This window comes from Alosa sapidissima, chromosome 3 (genome assembly GCF_018492685.1).
Source record: "Alosa sapidissima isolate fAloSap1 chromosome 3, fAloSap1.pri, whole genome shotgun sequence".
Lineage (NCBI taxonomy): Eukaryota > Metazoa > Chordata > Actinopteri > Clupeiformes > Clupeidae > Alosa > Alosa sapidissima.
Genome location: NC_055959.1, coordinates 22861962 through 22879780, shown reverse-complemented (window position 1 = coordinate 22879780; position 17819 = coordinate 22861962). Strand labels below are relative to the sequence as shown.

General features: G+C 45.6%; 1 protein-coding gene across 7 annotated transcripts in view; it reads left to right on the top strand.

Moving 5' to 3' along the window:
- The window catches only part of plppr2a (phospholipid phosphatase related 2a), a 35719-nt gene extending 19670 nt beyond the window's left edge, over positions 1 to 16049 (top strand). For 2 of the 7 annotated variants that reach the window (XM_042086972.1, XM_042086974.1), the window contains 5 exons: positions 7677 to 7797; positions 8750 to 9000; positions 10116 to 10292; positions 10925 to 11052; positions 12221 to 16049. In XM_042086972.1, coding sequence (XP_041942906.1) covers positions 7677 to 7797; positions 8750 to 9000; positions 10116 to 10292; positions 10925 to 11052; positions 12221 to 12329 — 786 coding nt within the window. In that variant the 3' untranslated portion in view covers positions 12330 to 16049. Of the gene's footprint in view, positions 1 to 7676; positions 7798 to 8749; positions 9001 to 10115; positions 10293 to 10924; positions 11069 to 12217 lie in introns of all 7 variants that reach the window. The other 5 variants (XM_042086970.1, XM_042086973.1, XM_042086975.1 and 2 more) reach the window with 3 other exon arrangements.
- Positions 16050 to 17819: the final 1770 nt, after the last annotated feature.

Genomic DNA, 17819 nt, shown 5'->3' with positions numbered 1-17819 from the left:
AATGTGCCTAAAACATGGGCATGCAAATACAATCGTTAATGCGGCATGGACGTGTATTTCTTTGGAATTATGTTAACAACTGCATTTAAAACCTTCGTTACGAGTTTGCTACACTTCTGAAGCGGTTTGGTAAGAGTTTACGTAATGCACCAACTTTAATTTCACTGATAGTTACGCCCCTGCTGGAAGTCATAAGTCAATGAACCTTTGCCAGACCCACTCTCAATCTCAATCAATCTATATCAATACATAGAATGTGCGATGGTGGTTGATAAGAAACCTTTAACACACTTGAGTGTGGATAAGTGGATTGGGACGAGAAGGACTCTTGGGGTGGCTTACGTATTATGAGGCTGATGTAGTGGAGGTATTGAACATATTGATCATTCAGACAAGTCCCGACTCACAATCCTGCCTTGGAGACTCAGTTACAACTGCATTTACTGATTGTGCATGCTGGGTGCCAGGCTGAGTGCCAGAGTGCTCCTCTGCCTTGTTTTCCCATTGCAGTGTGTTTTTACTCATACCTGTAGCCTGTCAGTCAGGCCTGACAGTGATATGGATCATGTCAGCAGGGATGCTGCTGTAGTACTCAAAACAGACCTCTAGAGGGCGCCATCTATGAGACAGTGTCTTCACCCAGGGGCTTGCCAGGGTGCCTGTTCTGAGGTCTTGTTCCCTGAGTGAGACTCCTCACCTGCAGATGAGTGTCTGGGGGGCTACACACAGAGGTCCAGAAGATGTTGTAATTATGTTACTCCACCCATCTCATCATGCACTCTTGGACCTCTGGCACTTGGTCTCCCCAAATTCTCAAGTGCTCATCTGTGCTGTGTTGTATCACAACATGTGTGAACTTTGAAGCACCAGCCAACTTTTCTCTGGTTTCCATGTGATTCTTTCATGAATGTGTAATCCAGCAGAATACTGTGTGCAGTTAGCCTAGAGCTTGTGCTGCATTTTGAGATACTGTCCTTTGGCACTTACTATATATAGACACACATTTAATATGCACAGATTGCACACACATAAACACCTATTTACACACACACACACACACACACACATAAACACACACATACACAACTCATTAATGCTTTTCACACTTTCTAGTCTTGAATTTCCCCTGGGGATCAATAAAGTATCTATCTATCTATCTATCTATCTAGTCTCAAATTTCCATCTTCCGCAGGTCCTTTTTAGATTGTGACTGTGGCATTATTAGTCTGACAACCTCAAAGGCTAGAATGAGTTTGTGTTGCACTGCACCATATCCCAGATTGTGTTCTGTGTACTGTAAAACCTTAAGGGCTTTGACACACAGGCCCCCGAGCAGCATGGTAAACTCACACGGCTCTATTCATAAGCACAGTGAATGTCTAATAAAGAACGCATGACAGGCCCCTGAGCCGCTGCTGCTCAAGCCATTATTTTACTCCTGCTTCTCACATCTTGCCTCCTAATTAACACTTCCTGTCCAAAGGCTGACAGCACTCCGGGATGTGTTAGCACTCATGCAAAGCAGCACGGAGGCAACAGCTATTAAATTGTGGTAACGATTTTTTTTAACTCTCTGTCGCTCGCTCTCGCTTTCTTTCTCTCTCTCTCCATCTCTCTCTGTCTCTCTCTCTGTGTCGGTGTAGTTTCCCCGCTGTGTTGAACAAATGCTGTGGAAAAAATACTAATTTCTAGCCTCAAATTCAGCTTGAAATGGCTCCACTCACTGCATCTGCACTGAACCTGAGTGTGGGAGATTTGTGAGCACATTTGGTGGTGGAACAGACGGGATAATGTCTGCAGGTCCTAATGTGATGCTTTTGTTGTGATCAGAGGACATCTGTGTGGACTGGCTCGAGCAGACATGTCAAGCTCAACTAATTTCTCAGCCTCTTCGAAAACCGCACATTCTATTAAACATAATGATGCTCCATTAGTACTTTGAAGCCCATGCTGTGTTACTATATAGTCATTTGCACCGTGGTTATGGGTCATGCTTATTAGGCAGGTGTGTTATTTTCTTATTTAGGGAAGATATATTTTAGAGATTCATTACCTATAACTGTATTTCGTTCCCTTAGAATTATAGGGTTCTATCTACGTTCTGAGTAGTTCTGAGATATTGAGCTTCAAAGTCTTAGAATTCCATAGAGTTATACTGCTAAGTGGAACAAACCTCTTCAGATATAATGTTCAAAAATGTATACAACTACAAGAAACACCTCACCTCATCTTCTTAAGGTGTCACAGAATAAGAATATGTAAACAACTCAATTTTGACAAAAATGTCAGATAGAACCTTATAATTCTAAGGGGACGATTTGTAGTGAATGTATTTTTATACATTAAAAAAAATTATATTAAAATGGTTCCCACATATACAGTACATTTTTAGACTGGCACTCCAGTGAGATGGGGACTAGGGGCAGTAAATGCCCCTGAGGCCTCATGGCCGTTGCCCAGCCACGTCACTAATCGTGGCACCTGGGCAAAAGAGGCAGATGGCAGTGCTAGGCTTTCATGGGGTGGGTAGGAGGGGGCACTCAGTGGCATTTCAGCATATGTCAGCTCGCCGTTCCTCACTGGACGGCCCTGACCACCGCAGAACTCCTTCAAGAGCCCGAGGGAGAGACGAGGACGAGAGAGGACGAGAGGGAGGGGGCGCAGAAGGAGATGGGATGAGACAGCATTCTGTTTTTAAAGGAAAGGGTGAAAAAAAATGAAAGAGAGCAAAATGAAAAGAATAAGAAAGAAAGAAAAGAAAGGGAACGGAACCTGACAAACTGGTTATAATGGCAATAGGTGACGCTTCACCTGGCTGGTTTTGAAGGACCAGCTCTATTTACTGAGGTGTGCTCAGTCAGCCTGGCAATGCTGTGTTTTTTTATACAAGTGCGAGTTACTTCCAGCCAGCCGGTCTTCACAGCTGCCCAAATATACACAGAACACTCAGATCCTGAACAGAGCTCAGAGTGCAATCAACAGCAATAAATCAATCACCATCTCCCTTATTTTCCCCCTTCTTTACACACACACACACACGCAAGCACTCACACACAGACACATATACTCTGGTGCACTCAAGCAGAATGAGACAGTATTTTACAGCCACACTGAATCACAGTGCTACCGTGCTCTAATGCTAGTCGGTAGTGGTGCCTCAGAGGGTTGTGATTCTTGAACTCATACTCCGAGGGAGATCTATGGTGTCATATGTGAGAGGACAGGTATTTGGCAGAGTGCCCCAGGCTGTTTCTGTTATAGTGCATAGGAGATGACGTCTGAAGTGTACATGAACACACAATCACTTGTACATTTATGTGGAAGAGTGCATATACTGTATGCCGTGCTTTGTGTGTGTGTGCGTGTGTGTGTGTGTATATGTGTGTGTGTGAAAGGTGACCATCAGGAAAAGAGTATACAGTATCTACCCTGCTCCTCAAAACACATGAGGAGTAATTTATTGTCCAACGTCTTTCTTCTGTTTTCACCTCTCTCATACCCACATCTCATCAACCTCTCATCTCTCCCTCTCTTTTTGTCTGTCTCTCCTCATCCCCATCCTGTTCCATCACTCCATCCCTTCCTCTGTGTTGGTAGTCTGTTTTGCTATAGTGTGTTTTCTGCCCATTTTGATTTCACTTGGGGTGGGCTTGCCATCTGCTAGTCATTTTGGCTCAAAACTGCCAAACAGGAAAGAGCAGGGCAGAAGATTGCTCTTAGAGGGAGGAACTGCAAGGGAGGAACATGGGATAGTATGAGATGAAAAATGCAGTAATGCACTGGAGGTGAGCCTAAGGTCCAAGCTGACCTTCTGCTCATACACACATCCTTTAGTGTGCTATAAACACACTGCCTGTGCTGTGAAATGAGATTCTGCCCACTGGCCAGTAAACACCATCACATGATACCAGTGCACTGTAGCACAACCACTATAGGACAAATTACACATTATGTTTTTGTTGTTTGTTTGTTTCTTGGCGTAAAAGATGTATAATAGCTTGTCATAGACATAGCTGCAAAGCTGGGTGTACAAATAGGAGTTTGAGGTCTTTGCCAGTGCTAGTATGTGTAGTCTTCACAACACCCAGGCTGTTTGTTGTTCTCTGGGAGAAAAACAGACGCGTGCGCTTGCTCACTACGCCTCACCCAGCAGCCACAGTTATTGTTCCCGTCGCCTCCTCTGAGAAGAGCGGCATCGATCAAGTCCACAAACACAAACATCATGGCATGCTGACAGCGGGCTGCCAGAGAGATGAGATGAGTGGGAGATCCCTCCATCAAGATGCCTGTCTAGCAGTCAGTCAGACAAGCCCCTCACAGCTCATAAAAACAACACATTCAGACAACACAAGACAGACGAGACAGGCAGCTCAGCAGTCTGCCCTTATATGATCACAGTCCCGCTAGTTCTCGCCGCTTTCTCCATTATGTTGTAAAAAAAAAAAAACGTATAGCTGCAGGGATAGTTTAATCATTTCAGAAGGGAAGCGCAATATTTACATTCAGGTCAAAAGCCCCCGCTCAGCACCTGAGGCTATGACACATACTGTAGCTGAATAACTCCCTATACTGGCCCTGTGAAGTGTATAGCATTGCTACTGATGCCACCGCATGCCACCGCTATGTGGTGATAATGATGTTGTTGACCTTTAGGAAAGATAATGTATTAATTAGGAGTGATATTTACAGATGTGCGGCCATGCACAGGATGGATGCAGGGTAGTTTCTTTATGTAGTCCACACCCCACATCCTCCATCCCAGCAGCCACAGTACACACACAGTGTGTGTGTGTTTGTGTGTGTGTGTGTGTGTGTTTGTGAGTGTGTGCGTGTGCGTGTGTGTCGATACACCATGTCTGCTTCATTGACTGCCCATCCTATTACTTTCAGGATCTTTGGGCTTTATCTGTACAGTGCAAAATAGCTGCCATCTCTGTCAGCGCAGAGAGTCTGTCAGAATCAGCTTCACAATCAAATCCCATCTCATGCTCCACTCTCTCTCCTCCAACTGCTCTCTCAGCCTCTATACTCTTTAACTCTTTCACGCATCTTTTAAGTCTATAGCCGAGCTGAATTTATTTGTTATTACACGTACTCGTAAGAGCAGCAAAACTTAGACAAAAACACCTCCCCCTCCGGCTGGTCATTAATTCAGGACAAATGTAAAGTCTAAGATTGTGTTTTCAGTTGTAAATGCTCTGAGAGAAGCTCCTTCAGCAAAACACTGAAAAACGATGAGCTTACAAACACAGAAACAACCCCGAGACATGTGTATATGCAGTGGGGATTAATGGCCCAGCTTATTGTCATTTACACTAACCAAAGTTTGTGCAGAACCCATAAACCTAAGTGATCGTTTGTGAGGGACCCCCATTCTGTGTTCCCCCAGCCACATCCTCATACAATACTGAACTGTGCCACAGTTTGGTCTATCCACTGGAAGAGAATTGCCGTAATTGCGCCCAAATCCATCCCAGATCAAATGAGCCGTCACCGCACGGTGCTCGGAATGAACACCCTCAGCTGTGTGACTGGGAAACTTTCTCCCCTTCTGGCTCTAGGAGAGAGTGCAGCCAAAACGTTAATTACCAGTCTGTCCCAGCAAGAGTTGATTAAGGGTGTGCCGCACACATTAGCATTAGTCACAGTCACAACACACACACATATACACACACAAACACAAACTCTCCTCCTCTTATTTTGCCTCTTCTCTCTATCTCTCTCTCTCTCTCTCTCTGTCTTTCCTGTCTTCATAAACACACTCCCCCTCGCACTCTGTCTTTGTCACTCTCTGTTCCCTCCACACACACACACACACACACACACACACACACTGTACTTTGCACTCATAACACACACACACCACACACACACACACACACATGCACACATACTCACAAGTACACACACACATACACACATAATCCAGAGCACCCCTCGGCTGTCAGACTCATTCACTGATGCGCCGTCAGACGTGGGTGAGGAGCAGAACACGCTGTCTCCTCCCGTCTCCTCTTGTCTTCGCCTCCACGCGAGCGCTGATGTCACAGACGGAGGGAGCGCAATCGGTCAGCGGGCTATTCTTGGTCCGGGCGTCGGGTAGAAGCTCTCCCCTGCGTGCCCCCCACTCACACACACACCCACACACACACACACACTGGTCGATGGCCAGGGAGTCAGTGTGGATTTGCAGACTGCTTTAAGGGGTCCTAGAGAGGGCAGCTGGGGAGTTTGCAGCTGCAGGTGTGATGCTCCACTGAGCCCAGACTAGGCTGTGTTTTTGTGGTTTCCGCCTTACCTTGTTGCCAGCGGCTTTTGTGATTCCTCTCTGCTCGTTCAGGTCTGCTTGCATGAAACAGTGCACCAGCCTTTGGGCCTGAAATGTCTCACTCGTGGCATATGGGAGCATCAGTTTCCCATTGATGCAACTGAGTAAAGGTGTGAGCAAAATTGAAATGCACCTTATATGAGACACTGTCTGTGGCAGTGAAGTCTAACCCATTGCTCGTGGGCTTACTTAATTTTGCATCAGTCTAACCTCCTCACTCTCTCTCTCTCTCTCCCTCCCTCTCTCTTTCTCTCTCTCTCTCTCTCTCTCTCTCTCTCTTTCACATCACCATGCAGAGTTGAATTACCGACCCTGCTGAGTTAATGCAGCAGTCTTCTGTTCATTTTCTCATGCATTTCTATGTAAAGTTTCTGTGTGAAATTACACAGTCCACCTCAATCACTGCACTATGTGCAGTTATATATTCCTGTTTTCATGGAGTGCAGTCATTGCTCGGTACAGGAACAAACCACTAGGAATAGTGGAAGAAATCAAATTTGAACTTAGCACTTAACTTAATGAATGTGGGTAGAAATGAAAATAGGCTGTAGTGGTGGAGAAAAATGGGTTATGAATATAGACTATTGAAAATGGATCATTGCATTGTTGCATGGGAACAGAGTGTTCCACAAACAAAGGAAATAGAACATCACAGCATGTTTCATTTAAGAGAATAAATGCACATATCAAAGAAGGGGAAGTGTTCTCTGTTCCCATCAAGTGACCTGCTAGAACATGAAGTGCATTGACGTGTTTCAGGACTGCCGTGTGCTATTTCTAAAAATATAAATCTTCATGTCCTTTCTCCATTGTTCATGTCAGCATCCATGAGTAGTCAACCTTACAAAAGTACAGCATTCACCCATCAACTGCTGCATCTCTTGAGAGTGTGTTTGGCATGGTTGAATGGACAGATCTGGGAAGATGAAGGGCTTATGTCGATGGCTTGGATGGATAAATATATATTGGATTTAGGGGGACATACTAGCACAAATGAAATGTAGTATTCATAGTTATGGTTTCATTAGTCTAGAATCATCTGTAACTGAATCATTGTGTTTTCATTAGCTTAGAATCAATCCTTCTTTTGGACATAAGGACCATGCTCTCTTTTACATAGTCCACCATGTTGCGCTGCCATGTTTCTAGAGTAGCCCACATTAGCACCAGAGAGGGTCTTTAGCAATTGTGTGGCCACAGATGGCCATGTTAGCTTCTCCTATATGCTTTGAAAAGACAAGGGTGTTTAGTTGGTTGCAATCTTTGACTTCACCACTAGATGGCACTAGCCCCTTGATACAGCACCTTTAAAAGGCAGCACGTGGCCTCATGTGTCTCTGTGCCTCAGATCCTGATGGGGGAGCTGATGGTGTTCTTCCTGAAGGCGGAGGGGACTCAGGAGAAGACTATCGTCACCGCAGACTGCTGCTACTTCAACCCCCTCTTCAGACGCATCATACGCTTTCTTGGTAGGTGCAACCATTGGGACGTGTGAGCACAGAGGTGTGCAATGATTTCCAAAGATTTCAGCATGCTCATATAAGCATACACACACTAACACACACACACACACACACACACACACACACACACACACGGACACATAGGCGCACATATAAGATGTTATATACTGTACATTCAAATTCAATACCAGAATGAATTAATACCTAATACCAGAATGAAACAGGTCCTGTCACATAGATTAATCAGATAAAATTGCAGGTGCAAAGTGCAAACTCTTGATCCTCAAAAGATAGAAATGAAAGAAAATATCAGGCTTTTAGTGTGTCACATCACTACAGCATTGTGATCATTTATTTTTTTTAAACAATTTAACCATGATGTTCCCTAAACTGAATATAATTTGACTTCAATCAAAAATTACTTTAAAAATGTGTCATCTTTCTCTCTGTATGTCTTTCTGTCTCTCTCTGCCCCTCTCCCTTTCTCTCTCTCTCTCTCTCTCTCTCTCTCTCTCTCTCTCTCTCTCTCTCTCTCTCTCTCTCTCTCTCTCTCTCTCTCTCTCTCTCTCTCTTTCTCTCTCTCTCTCTCTTTTTCTCTCTCTCTCTCTGTCTCTCTGTCTCTCAGCTTTATTAGCATGACAAATATTTTTGCATTGCCAAAGTAGAACATTTAAACATAAGGTTTACATAGAGAAAGCTTGGAGTACATATTATATATGACAAACATATGCATCCAAGATTAACAAATAATCTCTATGTCGATCTCTGTCTCTCTCTCTCCCTCTCTCTCTCCTGCTCTCTTTCTCTCTCCCTCTCTCTCCTGCTCTCTCTCTCTCTCTCTCCCTCTCTCTCTCCTGCTCTCTTTCTCTCCCTCTCTCTCTTCTGCTCTCTTTCTCTCTCCCTCTCTCTCCTGCTCTCTCTCTCTCTCTCTCTCACTCTCCCCCTCCTCATCTCTCAGGCGTCTACTCTTTCGGCCTCTTCACCACCAGCATCTTTGCCAACGCCGGCCAGGTGGTGACGGGCAACCAGACGCCGCACTTCCTGACGGCGTGCCGGCCCAACTACACGGCGCTGGGCTGCCAGTCGGCCATGCAGTACATCACGGAGCGTCGCGCCTGCACGGGCAACCCTCTGGTGGTCGCCTCAGCGCGCAAGTCCTTCCCCTCCAAAGACGCTGCGCTCAGTGTCTACTCCGCAGTCTACACGGTGGTGAGCACACGTTAGTCAGTAACACACACACACGTTACACAGTCAGTTACACACAGACACACACACACACACGTAACTTTAACTGTACAGTTACAGTAGAGTTACATAACTGTATACTGTATACTGCCGTATACTACTGTCTACACTGCACTATATGTCTTATACTGTTTATACTGTACCACCTGTCTATACTTTATACTGTATATTACACATTGCACTTTTCTGCTTTTTGCACTTCTGATTAGACGCAAACTGCATTTCGTTGTCTCTGTACTTGTACTCTGCACAATCGTAATAAAGTTTAATCCAATATAATCTAAACATGCAAACCTAGAGACACACACATATGAAAGCATGTGGACACATACATGTAGGCATTACTTTCTCTCTTTGCCTTTGTATCAGGCACACACACGTTCAGTAAATACTTAAAGTCGTTGACCACATATTGAGAAGAGAGAGGAACATTTATCATTCCTACAGAGGACAAACACACACACACACACGCACACACACACACACACACACACACACACACACACACACACACAAGCACACACACACACGCACACACACATGCACACGCATGAGTATAAGTGGACATTAATCATTTAAGGACACACAGGAGGACCAGCGCTGTCATATGAAGGTCAACCATAGACAGTGAGAAGCAGTTGCTTTTTACAGAGCGGTTAGCCATTTAATCCCTGCTACTGACCCTGTGTCAAACCAGGACACTAGGTTATGTCCTCACATTAAGGCTTATTTAAGGCGCTCTCATGAGATGGCTCTCAGCAAAAATGTATGAACCCTCTCTCACCAAGCCTCTCTCATATGTACCTCTGTTATTGTATTGTATGTATAATATTATTGTAGTGTTATTGTGTTCAAAATAAATTAAAAGTAATTAAAAAAATAAAATAAAACGATAGCTAAAAAGCATAATAGCCATCACTATTACGGTCTACAGTGAATGTATATTACTGTATATATAAATGCATTAATGTGTATAGATTTCAGCATGCTTACTCACATGCACAGTATATGCATGGGAATGTGTAGATTAATATCAAAGCCATGCATGTGTTCTTGATCTGGGCCTTTCTTCTCCGCAGATGTACGTGACGCTGGTGTCTCGGACGAAAGGCACCCGTCTGGCCAAGCCCACAGTGAGCCTGACGCTGCTGTGCCTGGCCATGCTGGTGGGTGTGGTGCGCGTGGCCGAGTACCGCAACCACTGGTCAGACGTGCTGGCCGGCTTCTTCACCGGAGCCGCCATCGCCATCTTCCTGGTGAGGAGACCGCAACTGTCTGCAGAACAGCACAGCAGGGCAGAGAAGGGTTTGGGCAGACTGTGGTGAAGACTTAAGTGGAAGTTAGTGGGGAGTCCACACTATGGATTATGTCTCTGTTGATAGGGATTTGCTGCGACTGTGCATATGCATTCATTCAGAGAAGGTTTTTTTTTTTTTTCGTGAGATTTCATCATATCTCATTATAAGTTTAAGGCAAAGTCGCATTTAATCTATTATTCCAGATGTCTGCTAGATTCTTTAGCCTTTGTTCAAATACCATCATCGCAAACAGGCATGCAGATTCCCATCCCTTCTGTGGGTGACTAAATATAAAGAGATTTAAGCACTCCTCTAGGCAAAGGCATAAACAGACCAGTGTCTGGGCACTGATGGATCGCAACTGACTATGTGCCTGGATATATATTCTCTTGCTTTTAATTAATATTTGTTTTGGCAATTTAGTGTTTTTAAGAGCCTACCACACAAATGTACTTTTGACTGACGGCTACACCTGGGGGGGAATGTTAGCTAAGCAGGTTCGTTATTTGTCTGTTTGTTTGTTTGTTTTGATTCGTGTTTTGCCAAAAACTGCTCCCGTCTGTCTCTCTCCCGTTTCTGTCCCGCACCAGGTGACGTGCGTGATCAACAACTTCCAGCAGGGGCAGCCACCGCCTCCCCCCGCCCGACCCCAGCGGCCTGAGTCCGTGCTGGGCGTGCCCATGGTCTCGCTGCCCTGCGTGGACAGTCCACTCGAAAAGTTAAGTGGTTCTCAGGTAAGGGGCGGGGGCGGGTGAGCGGCCGGCCTGCGTAACACAGAGGGGGGTTGGCCACCAGTAGCCGAGCCCCCCAGTTTCCCCCTTCTGTCCGTCCCGGCTGACCCCTCCCCCAAAAAGCACCCCACAACCCCCCAGCCCTCTACTCTTTCTCTGCCTTCACGCATGCCCACAAACTGTCTGATCACCCACTCGACCACCTACCCAACCACTCACCCCTCCAAACACCACCCCCCAACCCCCCCCCCCCCCCCATGCACCAACCAGCCTTCTCTATGTCCCACCACAGCAACTCCACAATGACTCTCCTCCTCTCCGCATCTGTCTCAATGTTCTCCACCCTACTAAAACCCACACTGACTGACTCACTCCACCCAGAGACACGGACAAAGCCAGCATGCACTCTAGTTGGAGGAAACAAAGCCAGCCAGAGCATCCCGGTAACACCACTCTTTGCAGTGCTGAGGCCTTCTTCATATCCCTCCCTGGCTCTATAAGAAGGCTTGCAACCTGGATGAGCACTGTATAAGAGAAGACTAGCGCAGACCAGAAGAGGATCCCTATGTGTAGGAGGTTTGGGAGATGGAGATGCAGTTGTTGATCCTCTTCAGCACGGCATGAGTCTGCTGTTGGTCCTCCTCTACCCCCACATTCACAATCCCCCAACCCCCCACCCCCCACCCCGCAGCCTGCATTACTAGGAAAGCAATTTGGCAGGAGGAGTTGAGTCAGCACCTCCCCGGCCTAAATTTACAGCCGCTGGGACCTGGGTGCCTTGTTAATATTCGATTAAATCCTGAGCCTCCTGCCACGGCTAGGCAGTCTCATCCCTCACAATGCCGTGGCCCTCTTTTCATGTCAGCTGTCATCTGTCGTCTCTCTCTCTCTCTCTCCCCATCCTTGTTTTTGTTTTTTCATGTGGAAGTGTCGTCCACCGCCCCAAACCCGTTTTGCTTTCGTTTTCATGTACTATAACCCCCACCTCTGTCTGTCTGTCTGTCTATCTGTCTGTCCTCTCCTTTATACTCTGGCTGTCTTTCGATCTATCTCTCTCTCACTCTTTCTTCCATTCCCTCTCTCTTTCTTTTTTCCTCTCTCTCTCTCTCTCTCTCTCTCTCTCTCTCTCTCTCTCTCTCCGGCTCTCCCCAGCAGACTCCACGGGGATCACCATTCACTGAGATCACATGACCATCAGCCCTATCGGTTCCCCGCCACCCCCGATGTCCTCATACCGTCTCGCTCCATTTCCAGCGAAGTCTAGACCAGCCGGCCGAGCAGCCGCACCACTGCGCCGCCCACCCGGGTCCCGGACGCTACGCCACCCTCTACCGCTCCTACTCCACGCAGGTCTAGACCACCACCACCACCACCACCCTCTGCCCACCTCCACCCTCCATCATGCTACATACTACGCCTCCCTGCCATGCTCAGATCACTCTGCCTCCCCCCCTCCCCTCCCAAACAATTAGCTAAGCAACCAACTCCGATGAAACTTTCCGCAGATTTCCCAACTTTCCGATGTCTTTTATTCCCGATCCTAAACCCCTGGGGAACCGATGGGTCCCATGAAGAGGGACTCAACAACTTTAAAAAAAAAAAAAAGAAGAAGAAGACTGCAACTCTCAGTACAGTGTCAGGTGTTTGTTATTTATTTGAGAGGTTTGTTTTTTTTTGTTTGTTTGTTTTGTCTTCTGATATCAGTAGTTATACAGAGTATTAAGTTATCTTAATGGTGTCCGATTTTGGAAAAAAAAAAAAAAAGTGCCAGCAAAGCAAAAAAGGATTCCCCATACTGGGGTGTCCTCTTGCTTTAGAAATGCACTCCTCTCCTGGGAAAGAAACTGTTATATACTGTTCTCCACTGCAGCTGTAAACATCCAGGGGATGACCTTCTCATCACCTCATGTTTCCAAGCATTCCTCTAAATCAAGAGATCCACATCCAAGGGTCTCTGATGGACACTCACAGTGGACATTTCCAGTCTCAGCATCATGAAATTTAACGTTGCACACAGTTCATACACACAACAGCCAGAGAGCCTCGACTTGTCTCCTGACACACTGGAGGAACGTGCTGTACATCTCCTCACAGTCACCTGGGCTGTTCACTGAGGCGCTGCACAAGCCAGCATCATGGAGCATCTCAGCAAGTCTGGACTGTCTTCCTGTCTGTGTCGGCTGTTGGTGTAGTCGATGTAGCACAACAGTGTTCACCACATCCAGCAACCGTTCACCACCCCCACCCCCCCTCAAACACACACCAACACACACAGAAAAAGAAAACAGAACGCTACCGCTCAGACGTCTTGTCAGCCCCACAAAGTCTCCTCTCCTCTCACTCCGTTTACAAAGATCAAAGAGCCTTCACACTTCTTCTCAGGAGAACGATACATAAACAAACGAAGGAAAGAAACACAGACACACACACACACACACACACACACACACACACGCATACATACACACACACACACACACACACACACACACACACACACACACACACATACACTCTCGAGGCCCCCTGAGGGAGATGCTAAAACATGCTGTCAGTGTGTTCCAGAGCACGTACACGAACAGCTAGCAGATGACAAGCCACATCGGGCTGTGTACTGTTCTCAGTGTTTAGGGTAAGCCTACATCTGTTCGGTCTTAAAGGACTTCTGGCGGGCAGGGGGGCCTTGGTCACTAGTATATCCTCCTGACTGGGGCCACCTGCACAGGACTACTGTGGAGGAAACCAGTGGATGCTGCAATGGAACGGACTTGGCAGGATATCTCAACTTAAGCAGCATCCCCGGTTTTCACCACGGCTTTGATTGTGTACATGTTAACTTGATTTATTTCTCTCGGCTGAGATTATTCATGGCTTTGATTTTTGTTTTCTGTAGATAGACATGTAAAAATGTTCTCCACACGTCTGTGTCCCTCACCTGGTGTGACAGTTTTGCGGGTCTTAATTTTGCACAGTCTCTCTCCTCACACCACTCCCATCCCACCTTTAGAGTTTGCCCTTCAGCTTGCTGTGTTTCTTCTCCTGACATGGTCGGCTTTTTTCTATTCTCAACTCTCATTGTGTGATGTGAGGTTGCCCCCTCTGCTGGATCAACACCAATACACTCACTTACGCATCAGAGGAACATAAGAACCATGTCACACACACACACACACACACACACACACATAAACTCATCCTCATACACATTTCTTTCTCTGAGCCTCCAGCCTACATCCCCTGCACCCACACACACCCACACACACCCACACACACACACACACACACACACACACCTCTTTTTTCACTTTCTTACACTGGAACCTATTTGTATACATATTTCTTTTGTAAATAGCTCTTTCTGTTTTTGTATGGGAATTTTTTTTTACATTTTTGAACACCCAAGCACCCCCATGCACTCTCAGTCCCTGCATCTGTGATGGGATTAGTGAAATGTGGGTTGCATGGCTGTGCCACGGATGAGATGGAGAACCAGTGTCTCTGAATTGGACCAGATGCTGAAGGCCAGAGGCAAAGTGTGCTCATCCATTTCTCCACCATGCAGACATGGCAAGTTGCATGATTAAGTTTGACATCCCAAAATGGGGCAAGCCTTTGATGTCGATGGAGGATCTATCAAGTTTTTGTTGTTTTTTTTAGCTGGAAATAATGTCCGACGCTGTCAGCAAGCATTCTGAATCTGAGGCCTTGTCATTGGAAGCCACAGGCTCTGCGGTGGGTTGCCACAATACACTCTCACCTTATCTGTCAGAAACAAGCATGAAGACACACGGTTCCACTGTAGTGTCAAACCACGGTGGCGACACAGCAGCGCTGTAAAACCACATCAAACGGATTAAGCCACTTCAGGAGATATACAAGCTCAGAGACGTGCTGTTAGATGAGCTGTTTCGAGCCTAAAGGCAAGACAAGCTTGCAGACTAGACACATCCCAAAGCAAATAATTAGTTATGGGCCAATGAGACAGTGCTTTCAAGCTGTGTGATCTGACCTGTCTAACATGGGTGCGATTTCTTTTTTTAAGCTTCATCTTGGGTTTGTTTTGGTTTGACTTGAAACCATACAGCATTTTCAGTCTTCATAGGGTTCTGCCTCAAGTAGGCCCTGTAGTTAGATTGTGAAACATGAAATGAAACATGAGATGTTTTTGGGACTTCACTACCTGGGCACACAGGCAGCTCTAACCGTGACCTCTGTTTGCTGTCTGTGGGATCCCAGTCTATCAAACCCCCGTTTTGTGTACAGAAACGACTTAGTCTTGCTTCACGGGGCCCAACAGCCATTACCTCTGGGACCAATTTGTAGTCAGTGCCCGAAAAAACGAATTCATAAAATGTGAGTCAGCGCTGCGGCCATCTGCACGGGGACCCGCGACTGCCCAAAGTTAGCCCCGTCCGCTAATGAGTTTATCACGGTCTAACTCTCCGCCGAGCCTCCAGAGCCCATTTCATTAGCAGCTTTTGCGAGGCCTGAATATGTAGCTCTCCTCTCAGCTGTCTTAAAGGGACAGTCACAGAGGAGCAGAGCCCTAATGCATACAGAGGTTTGTACAGTAAATGGTAGGAAGACTTTGTCCTTAAGCACTGGTCCAAGGTCAGTTTCAAAACTGAGCCTGAATGGAGAAGGCTGGAGTAAGCACATCTCTTATGACACTTGGTTTGACAAGGAAAAAAGATGGCACAAAAGTAAAAACAGTTGGTTAGTTGTTGATACAATGTATAAGACAGTCATGATGTGAGCATCTTTGAGTTGAATGGTGTTTACGGATGTATTCGTCTACATTTCTTCAAAAACTTCTGGATCACTGATTTTGATCTGTAATAGGTACACTTTTCTGAGGCACATGGATGGAATTGGGAAGGTGCTTTTTAAGAGGGTTCCACTCCTTTCTCTCATGTTGTAATGAAGTACCTTCTGTTTTGTAATGAATTGTCTGATGAGAACAATAAATGGATATTGCAATAAAGACAGCATTTGTACAATAGTCTTAATTTAGAGCTCAAGCCCAGATTTTAAAGGGAGAACAGGAGAGGACACATTGTAAGTCTATGGTAAGGAAATTGAACAGATTTCTCACAGTACCCCTCTCTCTCTCTCCTCTCTCCTCTCTCTCTCTCGCTCTCTCTCTGTCTCTCGTCATGCTGAGAGGCTAATGCAGCGCTCTGACCTCATGCTGTCTGCGCCATCCAGGGACTCCTGCTGTAGGCATCCACTGCCCTCATGTGGGCAAATGATTGTATTAAAATAGTCTTTATTGTGTGGCCATTGTGTTATGTCTAATTAGAAAGGGGGTTCTTTTTTCATTCAAAGAGGAATTAATGGTTGGGCTGCCAACTACACAGAGTTCTCTAATAAGAGTTCTAATTAAGATTTTAATAATGGTGTGTTATTATATTCTACCCAGAGTTAAACATGAAGTACTTTGTCAATGTTTCTCTGTATGTGTTCAGTCCAGTATGATAATGGTGATAGCCACGGGGCTTGTGTTCATGCTTACCACAGGGGGGCATCAGAAGCCTCTACGAGGGCTTGCGAGTGTGCTTCTCTGGCAGGGGAGCTGTTGCTTAGCTGCTGCTCAGATAGAATCTCTTTTGACACACTGACACGATCTGTCACCATGGCTGCGGTTCTTTGTGAAAGTTCCTTTAGCAGCTTATTCAAGTCAAGGTTAAGAGAGAGGGAAGGAATGGACATTCAGAAACTGTTCAGTGCAGGATTGTGCACCAAACAAATTATACAAATACCTGCTTGCACACAAAATATTAGTTTCAAGCTTGCTAACTTGGAATTGCTTTGCACCTTGAATATTGTGAATAACATTTTATTTGATATCACAATGCATATTAAAAGGCATCTCCTTAAGTATTTTTTTGTTGTTGTAGCTACAATTAAACCTTTTTTATTTATTATAATTCAGCACCATTTACAATGCAGCTTGCTCAAAGTGGAACTGAAACAGTTTATCCTCATTCTAATTACATTGTACTGTGTTGATATGCATTATTAAGCCTAAATGAAAATAAATATAGGCCTACACAACATATTTTGGAATATAAATGATTTTGTAATAGTATATGTGGCGTTATTACAGTATCGTATTACTTAGTCTTATGACTGACATACTGACACAGCATAAGCAATAACATGAGATCCTTAAAATCCTCTGCAGTGCTGTTGAGCACAGATCTCTTGCCCAGCTTCCATCCACTGGCCCACATTCAGCCATTCCAATCATGCTGATATGTCACTGTGACATGCAGCCCTGTTCAGATCCTCTCCTCTCCAGCAGCATATGAGGAGTCGGGGAGGCGCTCGGGTGGGTAAATGTCACGTAGTACAGCTACTCGGGAGATGGGCAAATATCATGCAGCCGCAGCAGCGTGTTTGGGGAAGCACACCGCCGATTTCCAATGAAGTGGGCAAGGCCCTGCGGGTGTGTCTGTGTGTATTATGAGACATGAAGAAGAGCCTGCAGGGTAGGCTCAGGCAGGTTAATAAAAGAAGGAAGAAATGATGGAGAGATACTTAGAGGAAATATATAATCAGTAAAAAAATGGTTAGACCTGCAGAAGACCCACTGAAAATGTTTAACCTTGAGTAGGTTTCTATGTATTTGTGCTGTAAAAGGCAGGATTATAACTTGAAATTGTATAAAAGCTGCAAGCAGTAAACGTAATTGAGAAGAGCAGAGAAGCAAGTGGATAGAGTAGGGGTCAAGGATGGTTCTATTCTTGCC